The 15,250-nt window shown below is 45.4% G+C and overlaps 1 protein-coding gene across 1 annotated transcript in view; it reads right to left on the bottom strand.

Annotated features, from left to right (window-relative positions):
• Nucleotides 1–5,992: 5,992 nt before the first annotated feature.
• The window catches only part of YBX1 (Y-box binding protein 1), a 14,027-nt gene continuing 4,769 nt past the window's right edge, over nt 5,993–15,250 (bottom strand). Inside the window, 10 exon segments of the mRNA XM_015424170.1 lie at nt 5,993–6,183; nt 6,186–6,204; nt 7,391–7,435; nt 7,437–7,656; nt 7,751–7,833; nt 8,810–9,112; nt 9,298–9,387; nt 10,620–10,653; nt 12,994–13,025; nt 13,027–13,057. Coding sequence (XP_015279656.1) covers nt 6,146–6,183; nt 6,186–6,204; nt 7,391–7,435; nt 7,437–7,656; nt 7,751–7,833; nt 8,810–9,112; nt 9,298–9,387; nt 10,620–10,653; nt 12,994–13,025; nt 13,027–13,057 — 895 coding nt within the window. The 3' untranslated portion in view covers nt 5,993–6,145.

The raw sequence follows: 15,250 nt of genomic DNA, 5'->3' as shown, positions 1-15,250 counted from the left end.
GCCATGTCTCATCTTTTGTCTGACAAGCATCCCCCACCCCCAGTCATCTTTTTAACGCTGTTTTAGTATTTTAGTGGTGTTGCTAATAAATGCCTGACTGCAAGACCACCTCTTCTACTATATTTTTTCTGTTGTTTGGTATTGGAGTTCCCTGTTACGCTGTTGTTTAACTTGAACCTAAAAACCTCACTATGTAATCGAAATTAAACTGTGAAAGGAAGTTACACAAAGTTTTCGTCAGCCTTGAAAATACTTGAAATCTGGCAACCTAGTTGAACAAGAGCTTGGCTGAATAACACCTAGTTGCCAAATCTCAGTTGGGGGGAAGCAGACTTCCCTAGACAAGAAGAAGAGATTGGATTTATACCTCACCTTTCACTCAGAGTCTCAGAGCGGCTTACAAAATCCTTTCCCTTCCCCTCCCCACAACAGACACCCTGTGAGGTAGGTGGGGCTGAGAGAGCTCTGACAGAAACTGCTTTTTTCAAGAACACCTCTGACAGAACTATGGCTTGCCCAAGGTCATCCAGCAGCTGTGAGTGGAGGAGTGGGAACTCAAACTCGGTTCTCTTAGATTAGTCTGCGCACTTAATAATAATAAATAATAATAATATACTTTATTGTCATTGTACATAGTACAACGAAATTAAAGATGCAATCATTTCGGTGATCTACAACAATATTCATATGCACTCACACACCATTCACTACTGTCCCATAACTCCCTTAAGGTTCACATAACAACTTAAAACCACCAATGTCACCCAAATTCCAATTTCATACGGCATTTAAGTACAATTTCTCCAGGGATGGGAGAGGGCAGCCAATGATCTTCTGGGCTGTAATAACAACTCTCTGGAGTGCTTTCCTCTCCACAGACGTACAACTGGCAAACCAGGCACAGACACAATATGTTAAAATGCTCTCTATTGAGCAACGATAGAATGACATCAGTGTTTTTTCACTCGTTATTTTTCTTTAAAAGTCTGAGGAAAAAAAGCCTCTGCTGGGCCTTCTTCACCAGAGCAATGGTGTTAGCGCTCCAGGTCAAACCACTACACCAAACTGACAAGATGGTCAAAGGTCTTGGGGAATTTCAGACAGGCGCTATGTCCCGGTAGGGAACCGATTCTCAACCGGGTTGTGGTCTGTCATTTCAGACAGAACCCGGTTAGGAATCGGTTCCCTACCGGGATCTAAGTGGCATTTCAGACACAGAAGCCTCTCTTCCGTATAGGAACCGGGAGGAAAGCGATTTCCCTGTAAACCGCTTCCGAGGAGTCTACCGTTCCCTCTCCCGGTTCCGATACGCTTGGCCTTTTTTCCGCCCGTGTGGTTTTTTTTTTTTTTTTTTTTTGAACGTTCGGCTTATAGCGATATATCGATATATCGCTATACCGGAACCTCTAAGGAGTCGCATTCCAATGGGATCGTTATTGCGACCATTTGAGGTTCTGGTATAGCGATATATCGCTATAAGCCAAACCTTTTTTTAAAAAAAAAAAACGATCGCCTGCGTGGGAAGAAAACGGTGGGAAAACGAAGCGGTGCGTGTGTGAAACGCCGAACCGCTTGTGAATCGGCTTCTTTCCGGTAGGGGCAAGCCGTGTGTGAAACGGCAGCCCTGTACCGGTTCATCTGGAAACGGAAGACTCCCGGTTTGAAACCGGGAGAAAACTGGTAATGTGAAATTCCCCCTTCTTAGAGCCTTAAGACCTTTTCTGAGGGTGGCACCAACTCTGGAGTGCACCCTTCCACTTCAAAGGGAGCGTTTGGGAACAACCCAGCAGGCATGAAACCAAGGGATGCTCGTGAGCAGTGTTTTCTGCACATCAGTCAGCCATCATCACAAAGTCCTGCTGTTTGGTGGCCCTGTCAAGTAATGCCTTTTCCTCTTCAGGCAACTCTGACACCTTGTGGCCAGCTGGCTCCCTCGCAGAGGATTTCCCTCCTAGATGACACAACCGGCATTGACCAAAAGAACAATGCCGTTTTGTTCTAGAGCAAAAAGCGAGCCGATTTTAGCCCGTCTCTTAAGGAGCTCAAAAGCGTGCAACTTCTGTCCACCTGATGGTTGGCTAAAGTATGATTTCTTGCTCAATCCAATCTATAGTTACCAGGTCAGCCAGTGGATTTCAGGGAAACTGACTTTCAAGTAGGAATGTGTCGAATAGAGGCTTGGAATGCTAGATCAGGAATAGCCTAAGAGGTCATCTTGACCCCTTCTGCCACTTAACATTGTTGGTGCTTGTCCAGTCTCTCCCTAGAAACCTCCACTGGCACCCCACAGAGCCCCCAGCTATTTGCACCAATAGGATAAACAGTTCTTCACACTACTGGACACCCGTTTATGTATTTCCAGTCTGCATACAGATGACGCTTTCGAAGCGGAAGGCCACAGCTGTTTCAGCCTACAAACACGTTGCTTCCATAGCAAACACAAGTAACTTTGTTGGTTGATAGGTTAAACGTGGCCAGTTCCTTCCATCTGTCCTTGCGCGATCCATCTCTCAGACATCTTCACAAACTCTCTTTGGGATCCTTTCCAGTATGCCAACATTTGAAAAATGCAGACAGCACTCTAGCCGTGCCCCCTTGCTACTGCTGACTCAGAGTGATCCTGTTACAACCAAAAATGGCACCAGCCATTTTGTGACATGACCTGACATTGTTGACTCATGTTCCATTTGTCAACTAGTCCACTTGATCGGTATTTTGGAGACGGGCTCAAAGCAGGCTTGCCCGCAATAAAAACGGGAAGTACTGAAGTTCTAATGGGGACAGGGGACTGAGTTAAAACGCAAGACAACTGTGCCAGAGTAAAGCAGAACTGACAAACTGGTGGGAACAGGAACCTAATACCTCCTAATCATCTTTTGCAAATACTTGGGCAAACTGAACTGGGCAAGGGGGCAGGATTCCAGCCCAACACTCAAACTTGTATACCTTGCTAGAGTAGTCCAAGAATGTGTATTTTTAAGCACTGAAAACTGTCCCCTCCACACAGTGTTAACTGGACAGACTTGTCAAGTCGCCTCAAGCGTAGCTGATATTACCATGTCAGGAAAGGCCTGCCCAGTGGCAGAAGCCAGGATTTGATATTGCAGCAGTCTCTTTTGCCTTCCCTGCCCCATAACATCTACCACAAGCCACGTGATGTTATCTGGAAGTCCTACTCTCTATTTTGTGGTGATACTGTATCACTTGCTTAGATGGTATGGAAGAGGCATGAGATGACAATGCTTTTAGCATGCCTGCAACATCCAGTTTTAGCCAGTCTCCCCCCATTTTGCACACACATGAAAGACAGTTCACAGGCTAACCTTTCCCTTCAAGCTCTCCCAAACCCGCTAGAGCCCATTCTCTGGGCAAGTTCTCGGATACCACCAAAACATGACCAACCAGCTAGGAGCGATCCACTGTCACAAGACCAAGACTGCTCCACCTTCATCCAATGCCTTTTTGTTCATCTAAAGACGACGTCCTGTTTGCACACATCAAGTTAGGGATTAAAGTTCACAACATGAGATTTTTAACTAAAACTGGTTATAAGGAGAAAGGAACATCCTTACCAAATTTTTAAACACTCAGACTTCCATTATGGAATTCTAGAATACTATTTTTTGTGTTTTTGTATCCAGTTACAAGCTTTCGCCCCACTATCAGGGAGCATGACTGAGCAAAGCCAAGTTGATCATTCCTTCAGTTAACGTCTCATGAATGCTTTGGCTCATTAAAGGTCAATTAGTGACCTGAATACACACATTTCCCATTCCGTTGTACACTCTGTGTAAAATAGCTTGTAAACTGTTTTTGTGCTTCTTCCAAGCTACCGTACTAATGATATTTAGAACTATGCATTACAAAACCATGAGTGCCATATTTATTGAAAGGAAGATTACCCAGCATGTAAGACACCCCCTGGTTATATACAAACTATTACTGCACATATCTGGAAGCTCTTATGGGAACTTAAGGTGACTCCATATTTTTCTTGACAGTCCTCCTGGGAGAAAAACCTTGCCTTTCTTTTGGGTAACTACAGTGAAATCTGAAGCTGCAAGCTAGCCCCGTCATTGCCCTGTCATACTGTGGACCAACTACTCATGGTAGCCACTGACACACCAGGCTCTGCCTTCCTAAGGAATTACCAGGGAACATCGCAAGCTGAAACTGAGGCATTAGTACCACAGCAGGGGGAGACATAGTGGCAGATTTAGCAGAGCCATTGAAGCCTGCACAGCACCTGCTTAACAGCTGATCTGCTACAGAACATCTTGTTGCTAGCTTGCTCCCTTTCCCCGTTATAATATACTCTTCAACGGGAGAAATGGGCAGCCATCCAAAAAACAGAAACACTCTCTTGTGAAAACAGGAGTCAAAATAGCTCAGCTTAAGATAAACACCCCCCAACAGCAGCTTTTCTGTGGACAGGAGGAAGTGACTGCTCCTCCACACCTGCTCTGCAGAATGAAATATTAGCTTCATCTGGAAATACAAACTCTCAAGTGTCAGCATCAGACTTCCTAGTGATGTTTCCCAGAACACATCTTAGGCTTTCAAAATGGGAGACACTACAAGCAACAGGTAACTGTAGAGTGTGCCCAACTTATTAGCTATGCATTTGCTATTAATGCCGTTATATGTAACCAAATGACTAAATGATGTGCGGAGAATAAAGATGCTCATCCTGCTCCCGAATACAGGGCAGGAGCATGTCAAGCAGAGGAAAGACTGGCTTTGGCAACAGGGAGGATGGTGCCTGTTTCCCCATGTAGGGCACCCTCTCTCACCTATCAGTGGATACAGAAAAACTGCCTCTGGTTCAAAGAGATCTGAGCAATCACAGAGCCCTCCCACAATTAACCAAAGCCCTACAGCAGGGCTTGCCAAACTGTGGCTGGGGGAGCCACATGCAGCTCTTTCACACATATTGTGCAGCTCCTGGCAGGGCAGCTGGGGAAGTGGGGGAGAGACATGCCTCCCTGAGCGGTCGTCCCTTCCCCAGCCAGTGTTCCCCTCCCTGGGTAGGCTTGAGGTGGGGGGGAGCAGAGAAAGAAAGCAACTTTAAATGCATTCTCAAAGCTCCCCCCCCAGCTTAGAGAAGGCAAATAAATATCATTATCAATAGCTGTTTTTACCCCTTTTTGTTTTTATTTTTGGCAGTCTCATTTAACGTTAATAAAAAGCAAATTTGCATATTTTCCAATAAAAATGTGTGGGTAATATTTGTTCATGTCTTGTGGCTCTCAAACATCTGACATTTATTCTATGCAGCTCTTACGTTAAGCAAGTTCGGCCACCCCTGCCCTGCAGCAACCAGCCCTGGGTGCTTAAAAATTGCTTTGGATGAAGAAGGGTGCAAAAGTGTGAAAAAGGCCCAAATATCCCCAAGTTCCTTTGACTTTAAAAAAAAATCTGTGGCGATTGTTCAAGTCCTCACTTGAACATACTCGGGTCAATATATTTTCCCTGAGCTGGATCCAATTAAACTTCAGTAAAGGCAAAGTATTACTAATGTTCACAGGAAACTGGTTCCTGTGGCCACTAGGGTGGGGTGGGGGGAGGCCACCAATGATTTCCAGCATCTCCTTCCACCTGCCCTTTGACCAATTTTTGTCATACTATTGATGTTTCCATTCCCTTAAGTTAACATCAGTGCTATTAGCATATTAAATTCAAAGCCCCCATTAATTTCTCTTAGCTAGAAATACCCAGGAAACAAGCTCTCTCCCCCTCCACTGAGCTTATGGGATAGACTACAAAATGGGGGGGACCTTACTGTTATTGCTTCAGGAAAGCAGAATTGGAATCAAAAAGCACCCCAGGCAATTCTTAAGACCTTTATTAAGAGATGCTTGCAGTTTGACTTGAAAAAATCAGGTGTACATTTCATACAAATTAAAAATGAGGTTCTTAAAAATCCCAACTTGACCAGATATGAAACAATTTAAAAACCTTTAAAGGTGTATTGAGAAAAAACAGGCCTTTAAAAAACATGTTTGTCGCTCCCAAAAGGAGACTGCTTTAGGTAAAAATAATAAAAATCCCATGCTGCATAGATAATGCAGAGAGTTCGAGTTATCTGGTCAACAGCAAAAAGCAAGCACTTAAGGTCTTCAGTTCCAATTCTTCTGTTCATTTCTTATTGCTGGAATTTCATATTCTCTTTTATTTCATATTCTCTCTTCTTTGATGACTAAACTGGAAAAAAAGACAAAGAGAGGCCATTATCTTAACCGCACTGGGTGTGACCTTACCTTTCCCACTGATGTCAGTAGCAGAACTGATTTGCCCTTTGGAATATCTTGCATGACACACACACCCCGCAACATCTTCAAATATGCAATTTAGTTCTCACAAACAGATTAATTTTAGATTAAAAGTGGGGGCTCATGTAGTTCTCTCCCCCCCAATACTAATTTCCTGCATATGGAAAGCAGATAACAGTACTAGTCTTGTCCTTTAGATTAGAAGTGGGGGCTCATGTAGTTGACTCCCTTCCCATATTAATTCCCTGCATATGGAAAGCAGATAACAGTACTAGTCTTGTCTTTGCCCTTGAGGGATTAGACTTCTATGAGCAGAAACCTTTTCAGGATGGTGCATTCAATCATTCTGAGCCTCCACCTGCAGTGGCACAGCCCAGACACAGTCTCACCATAAGAGGCATGCGGCAGAAAAGACGCACAACAGCTATTTTAGCAGCTTAACAGGGAAACCTCCAAAGGATGTAGACATTAAATCCATTACCTGGTGAAATCAGTGGCACAAATGTCCAAATGTGCATGCTTACATTGCCCTCTAAAAGATGCCTTCCGCCAAGCCAAGCAGTTAAGCAATTCACAGAGTTTATGCAGACATCCTGCTTTAGCTAGAGATTGCGCCCTTGATATCCTGACAGTATTCCCTCACATCCCACACCCTGTCTTATATGACCACTAGGAAGTTAGGGTCAAAGCCCCCAGACCAGAGAGTCAAGATTCTTGCCCATTCTGAACAACTACATCTCAGCTGTAAGATCTCTCTCCCTGGCAGTGTATTTCAGAAATTTCACAGCCTGGTTTCCAGGCTCATCAACAAAGATCTAGAAAGGAACATACAATTTCTAGGTATGAAAAACCACTGGTGATTATAACCGGTGCCTGACCCTAAGCAACCTTGTGGTTTCAATCTTGCTACAAACATGGCTAGAGCCCCTTCCCCCAGTAACTGAAGTTCCCATTATGATTTGATCAAAATCTAAAGGGCCACCTAACTTACATTCTCAATGCAAAGAAATACAAGTACAACATACTTATCAACACCAGATAAAGCTCTCAGTGCTGGCAAATTCATTAAATATACTTCGCAGCAGACTCACTGCCCTCTCCTGGTTCATAACACTCACCCGGATGATGGTAGAGATGGTAAGCCGGCGTTTACTCAGCCCCGCCCTGCTCGGCCTCGGGAGTGGACGTGTTCTCAGCTGGTGGTTCGGCTGCCTTTGTCTCTTTGCCATCTTGTGGTTTAGGGTTTTCTGGGCGTCTGCGTCGGTAATTGAAGTTGCGACGGTACCGACGTTGAGGTGGCTGCTGACCCTGGGCCTCATCACCCTGGTTCTCTTTGTCTTCTTCGTTGCCTTCCTCTCTGGGCTGTCGTTGGCGAGGAGGACCCCTGAAAAGTCCACCAAACCTTTAAGCACCTACCTCAGTCTCAAAGTTCTAGTGTACAGCAAATCAGCACTGGGCATGTTTTTGTGGGAGCTCACCTGCGATAGCGTGGTCTGTAACCCCGATACATGTTCTGTCTGACAGGTCTGCCTTGTTCTCCCGCACCCTGGTTGTCAGCACCCTAAAAGACAAGAAGCAAGCAGCTTTTTAAAATCCCATCTTCAGGAAACAGAATCAAAAAATGCCGCATTACACACTTTTAGTCTGACCTAAAGACTTCAACCAAACTTAAGCTTAATTGATGGAACTGAAGCACTGCCATCTGGCCTACGGGTCAAGAAGTCTAAATGGGGGGAAACTTTGCTACTCACAGGTGGGCACAGCATACTGTGCCTGTTTCTGATATAAACAATGGTCTAGGAATTTCAGTTATGTCAGCACGTGACATTCGTGCTACAAAAAAGCAAGAATGCTTATTTCCCTATAAAGGAATGTTGCCCAAAGCGGATGGGTCCAGTCAGAGGTCATTTCGGGGGGGATCGCAGTTCCCCCGGGTGAGGTACGGGGGGCGGGGCACACGACGAAGCCCCGCCCCCCGCTTCCGGCCCTCATTCAGCCAGGAGGAGGCAGGAGAAAAGGGAGGGTAAGTTGCTTCCTCCCTGCCTCTCCCCACCCCTGCCTGCCTGGGGCCAGGGAGGGCCTTCGCGGGGCTTCCTTGCACTCCTGCTGGCCTTGCAGGTCCACCGCCAGGCCCCTCATGGGGCTCGGCAGTGGAGCTGCAAGGCCGGCAGCGGCGGCCGGGACCGTTGGGGGGCGGGGTGTGTGGCCTTATGACACTTCCGGTGATGTCAGGGGGTGTGACATATGCTAATGAGTTATGCTAATGAGTCTCCCTAGCTCTTTTTCTACGAAATGACCCCTGGGTCCAGTGATCCAGGGCCCTGCACTTATGTGGGATACAAGACAAGCACATGGTAAATAGCAGGAACACCAAGTGTCTCCTAGCAAAGTACATGATACAATACTATGCCCAACCAATTTTACTTGCCTAAGCAAGATTCTTCCATAAATACACCCAGGTCACTGTAATATGTGCACCTACTCTCCCCACCATCAGCCATGCAACAAAGGCAAGTAATTATTTTCTGCAAAGTTACCTCCACTATCTCTCCTTGCACAGGAGCATTGGAATACTGTGGTCGACGGCCATAGGGCCGACGCATGTAGTAAGGCGGGTACCGCCTCCTGCGGTAGGGGCGGCGCTGTTGAGACTGGCCTTCTGGCAAACTCTCCGACCCCTCGTTCTTTTCTCCGCTCTCACTATTTTGGTAATTTTGCTGGTAGTTGCGTGGAGGACCTCTACGCCGTGGATATCGTCTGTATTGGTTACGGTCTGCCGCATATTTACTGCCTTGCACTGGAACTCCACCAGGGCCTGTAACGTTGGCTGCCTCCGCTCCCTGAAAATAGCCATCACAGAACACCATGAATGGTCAGTACATATAGACACGAAGACATCCATATTCCATACCCAAAAAAGAAATGCAGCTGATCATTTTAGCTGCATCCAGTACCTGGCCCAGACAGAAACCAAAACTCAAAAGAGCAAAGTAGGGGCTATTTAAACTTAGGATAACCAGCTCACCTTTTCTCCTTCAACCACATCAAATTCCACAGTCTCTCCATCTCCTACACTGCGAAGGTACTTCCTGGGGTTATTCTTCTTGATAGCAGTCTGATGGCAAAACAGGTCAGATTTAGACTTTTAAATGGAAGTAATGAAATCCGTCCAGTATGAAGACAGTTTTTTAGATTAGATACCGAAAGTATTAGAGAAGAGAGCAGGAGGGAGAGAGAAAAATAGACACCACAGGCTAAAATATAAATAAGGATAATATCTGACCTAAACTGTTCATTCACAAGGTGGCAACACTGGAAGGTATTTTCACTGCTTCATAGCTCACAGACTCAGCCATCTGAAACAGCTGGGTTGTATGGGAAGCAGGTGCTGATAGATGACATAGTTTTTGGGTCCCTTCCAGCCCTACAGGCTGTGTACCAGAGACATCAAGAAGAGGAAAAACAGGCATATTCTAGTACAGTCTCCCAGAAATCCACATAATACAGGGAAGTCATTTTAGCAGCTCATACAGCTGCCATGTTAGCCTCTCTAATCAGACCCACAGAGCAAAATTCTGCTTTCCAAGCCTGTATTTTCAGCCAACCATGTGATCACACATGTTAAACTGACCTTCACAGTTTGCTTACTAATCGCTTTTCAGTGTGAATAGTAACAGCTGCACTCAGAGAGAAGTTATATAGTGCTGACAACATTTTCCTGGTACCCTGCCTCTATACAAGTGCCACTAACCCTAACTACAAATTTAACCTTCTGTGCAACCCTACCACCCTAATTCTTCAACAACAGAAGAAGAGAGCAGCAGATAGTTCCTGTGGGACTCAAACCCATCTCCTGGGGGTAAAAATTCTCAGGAGTCTTATGACATATTGGCTGCTGAACATTAGCAACAGGCAATGATAATCCAGGAATGAGTAATGTTAGGAGATCAGGTCATATACATGACAAACAAGCAATCCAAAGCGCCCCCCCCCATGCAACTGATTCAAATGGCAGGCTATTGCCAAAAAACAGTGTACACATTTCTGACAGAGGACTTCGTTTTGCCTTTTTAAACAAACACGGATGTGAACTCAGTTATGAGCTAAAGGAAAAAGTGGGCCAAAGGCTATCATGTGTTAGGCCCACAAGCACAGTGGAACAGCAGGCAAGGCAGTTAGCTAAGGACCACAAACCAAGGGTCCTTAAGGGCACATGGAGCATGCTGTGAGAGTCCAGGCCTTCCAACAACTGAACCAACCATCTTTTAGCCCCTTCAGGCAAAGCAAAACACTGTCTCATTTCACCAGAATCTGGCATATCTAGCGCTTACAAGCAAATGGCCTCACCTGGTGGACAAACACATCTTCCTTGGTGTCATTCCTGCAGCAAAACAAAATATTTTTTTCAGTTCAGAAAACACTACACAAAGAAACAGCATTCTCCAGCAAGGAGTGGTATTAAGTTTTGGACAAAGGCCAGGCTGTGGCTTTGGGGTACTGCCAAGGACCAACTCATATATCACATCCCTCCTCCTGTCCACGCCCATAACTTTCATGGACTAAAAATACATGCAGCGTGTAAGCTTGGAAGTTTCATATTTCTTCCTGAAAACTGTAGTTCTGTGTATAATCATCAAGCAATCTCAACCCAACAGTCAAAATGCTTTTTGGACTCATGACAGCTCTTTCCTGCAGAAACACTTTCATTAATATTTGATATTCCCTCTTACTCTTAAAAAAACACACACATAAATCTTGCTTTCTACTAAGGACGTTTTCACGGCAAGGTAGGTACCGTTTAAAAACAGCACAAAAAATAAGCAGCTGGTATAGGTGAGTCTCAAAGCACCAAATAAAGTAACCAATATTTCTATACTACATTCGTTACACAGCTCAATATGGACTTGATGTTTGCGGTAGAAACAGGTGAGGAGTGGCAGGAGTAAGTACCCATCCCCGCTTCCAGTGAAAACTCTTATAACTCAGTATAATGCAACAGCAGCATCTGCTGGCCACAGTTTATAGCCATACATGGGAAGGACTACAGGTAGGGCAGTTACTCCAAGCCTACTGTGCCAAAAGATGAAGGGCCATAACCTCGTACAGGGCATGGCAGTTTATATGGCATCACAGACATTTAAGAAAGCAATTTACATACCAACAAAACTCAATGACCCAGCTGATCTTAACCTCCATTCTACCCATTCTTATAGGTCTTTTTATCACCCACCACTCAAGAGATCTCTTGGCATTCCATGACAAATTCAAGACACGTGTCTTAATGGGATCTCGTTGCTTAGGTTTCTGGCTCAGCTCATTTCAGTACTGCCCAGCAAGACCTTCCTCAATTGCTTGGCCTGGGATCAACACTGTTGAGACTTGGCAAAAGAAGCCAAGAATGGCCAAATAGTAATGACTTTATTATTGCTGTTCTGTAGTCTCCATGGCTAGTAACAGTACAAAAAAAATGACTGCCATCAGCAAGGGAGACACACTTGTGGAGGGGGAGAGGGAAGCAGCACTTCTTTTCAAAGCCCCCACTGACTTGCACATAATAGCAGCCAGGGGGTCAAGAAAAAGCTGTTCTGTGTGAATTCACACAACCTAAATCAAGGCATGCTGAAGTTCCAGGCAAATGTGTGCAAGACCCTGCAAATGTCACACTGGAGACGAGTCATCATAGAAGAGGTGTGGGATGGAGGAATGATGTAGGTCCCAGTGATTGCATTTTTGCTGGCTGCATATTTTTCATCTGGTGTATCTTAGATTAAAGAAACCACAGAGAGTCCTTGGGGCATCTCTCTAGGTCGGGCCTAATGACCTGTAATCTAATTAACAGTGTGCACTTGCACCTCTTTTGAAAAACAACCATGGCTAACTACTTAGTTATTTTTCTCACATTAATGAGGGCTGGTGGAGGACATTTTGGTTTCATTTTGGACTGTTACTTTACTTAATTGAAATTCTGGTGCATTTAACATTTTTGTTTTCAGGTGGTGATTTTGTTTTAACTGCATAACTGCTGTAAGTTGGTAGGTATACCTTAATGTCAAACAAACCTCACACACTAGTGGGTTGTATTTAGTCTGCTCATCTATGCCTGCCATTCAAAAGCCACCAACAACATTTTTTCATCCCTGGCAACATACTTTCCTTCCATTTGCTTGCAAGACCTCTGGATTGTCTCTTTTGCTTGGGACTGCAGTACCCACAACTCTCTTGGAAAACAGAGTTGCACTTACCTGTAACTGTTGTTCACAGACGTCTTCTGTGCAGATACACATTTGGCTTGTGCAAGCACAGTCCCAATGTGGGGCTGCACAAGAAGACGGAAAATGAAAACCAAGCTACAAAGCAGATCAAGAGCCTGAGCACCCCAAGCCCAGCTTCTCTACCACAGTGGCTGCCTGCTGCTGCCTGGACTACTACCTTATTGAATACTTGTTCACACAGAGCTGGCATCTACCAAATTCTACGTCATCTCCAGTGCCCAAGTCTTGCTTGGTAATCAACAACTGCCAAGGCAGACTATGCAAAAAGCAAATCTACAGAAGATTCAGCTCCACACCAATCTCACTTAAATATGACAGAAAAAAGTATAAGCAAAATAAGCTGAGACACTGGGCCAAAAGGCCACCTAAGAACCTTAATTCCACCTACGCAATAATAACTTTAAAAAAAAAAAAAACATAAGATTTTGGCACAATTAACTCCTCCTCACCTGTTGATGAAGCCATAGCCGTTCCTTACGTTGAACCATTTCACTGTCCCCAAAACCTTCGTTGCTAGAAATGAAAAAACAAATGCAGGTTAAGATATGCAAGAGCTGACAAGACATCACCATACACTTCCCCACTATATTGGGAGGAGCCAGGTTTATACTTGATGCTGGTGGATTGCAACATCAAGGGGCAACTTCCCTGAAAGAACAAAGGTGAACTTCCACATTGCTTCCACCAGCACCTGTTAAAGGAGTCAGTTCACACAGCTGGTAGACTGTAAGGAACCCTCAGTTCATTAGATGGCTTTAGGTAAACCACTGGGGGGGGCACTGCCCCAATGGAGCTAAATTGGGGGGGGGGGTCACTGCCCCAATGGAGCTAAATTTAACTGATATGCCATATAGAGCCTATCATAATTAACTCTGCAATTCAAAGAGTGCAGTAGCTAAGGGCGAACAGCAATGCTCCAGATCAAATCTCACCTGAGAGACAAACTCACAAGGTTTCAGTCAAGCCACTGTGCTTTCAAAAATACCCAACCCCTGAAACATCGGAAACAGGCTTAGCTGACAAGTTTGTTAGGAAAGCTACGACACAACAAACTTGTTAAATCTCACCTGAGAGACAAACTCACAAGGTCTCAGTCAAGCCACTGTGCTTTCAAAAAATACCCAACCCCTAAAACATGGGAAACAGGCTTAGCTGACAAGTTTGTTGGGAAAGCTACAACACAACAAACTTATTGGGTAGGCCAGTAGTACTATTTCCATGTTCCAGGGTTGAGTAGGTGACTCCTAGTCTTGAAATACTCCATCAGTAGGCAAATGCTACAATCCCAGGGACATACTATAGCATATATTTACATATTTACAATGTGACAGAGAGCATGGGACTGAAGGAAAAGAAAAATTACACTATACAGAACATCTTATTTCTGTAAGTTAACCCTGTACCCTTTTTGAGATGAAAGATACCAGAAACACACACACGCTCAGAAATAAGCTCTACTGAATTCAGATGGACTTAGTTCCAAGTACACCTGCACACAACTGGAACTTTAAGGGCTTTATTCAAACCTGCAACATGTGAAGCTGCAGGCATGTAAACTCATAAATTGATTCCAGTGGGCTTTACAGATCTTGACACACTAAGTAAACAAGGGTGGAGAAGACAAATTACGTACTACAGGATTACCAGCTGGCCAGGAAAATTAAAATAAAAAACAAAACTTGACATGGCTCCTTTCCACTACTTAATAACCACGGAGACCCTTAAAACCCCCACCCCCCTTTCACAGAAGCTTTCACTCCCCTTTGTTTATTACAACCAGAGGCAGGGCCTTCTCTGCTACAGCCCCAGAATACTCCTCTAGGCCTCTCTCCTTTTTATCAGTAACTTTACTTTTTTGCTGGTTAGCTATGTATTTGAGTAATTGTTTTAAAAGCAATTGCCACCCTGGGTGCTCACATGGGAAACGCCATACAAATCTTGTAGATAAGTCTAATGAGCAGATGAAGCTTTTCCTGGGCTGTGGCCACACAAATTAAACAATGCACTTTCCAACTGGATTTTACTGCGTGCACTGGAACTGGATTATTTAGTGAGCGACAGCAGCCCTGGAGCCTCCAGAGAACCAAAAGGTGGTAGGCTTTTCCCGGCAATCCTCAAAAGCACGTGTGAAATCTACACTGCCCCGCAAGGCGCCATTACTAAAAACTTTATAAAGAGAGGGGGGGAAAGAGACAGGCCATCAACCGATTTTCATCCTCAGCAATTCAAAGGGGACGAGGGCGAACCATCACCCCCTTGATTCACGCCCGCAAACCGGAGGCGATGAGACAGACACCCGCCCCTTACCTCAAAGGCCCCCACTTGGATCCGACATATTGAGCCGTCCCCCCTCGACCACGCCCCCTCCTCCACAGGCGCACGCGTCCCCCCACCTCCCACTTTTTTGCGACAGCAGGGCGCGCACGCGTGCAGAGGGAAAGGCGAGCCAGCCGAGACGTCTCAACCGCCGGGGCACGCGCTCCGGCCTGCCTGCCTACCAGCTATAGTGGGGGAAATTAAGAGGCAGACCAGAGAGAGGGAGAAGAGCCGCGCGCGCCCTTTAGCCAGCTGATCAGCGGGCAGTGAGGGAGAAAGGGGGGGAGGGCTGAAAGGAACGTGAGGAGGAAAGGATAAGAGGACGAGAAGCGCGCGCACACAGCGACCACCAGGCACGCGAGGCGCAGGGGGGGGGAGGGCCCGCTAGCC

Source organism: Gekko japonicus, unplaced genomic scaffold, assembly GCF_001447785.1.
Source record: "Gekko japonicus isolate JY-2015 unplaced genomic scaffold, Gekko_japonicus_V1.1 scaffold2493, whole genome shotgun sequence".
Taxonomy (NCBI): Eukaryota; Metazoa; Chordata; class Lepidosauria; order Squamata; family Gekkonidae; genus Gekko; species Gekko japonicus.
This window is presented reverse-complemented; position numbering and strand designations above follow the sequence as displayed.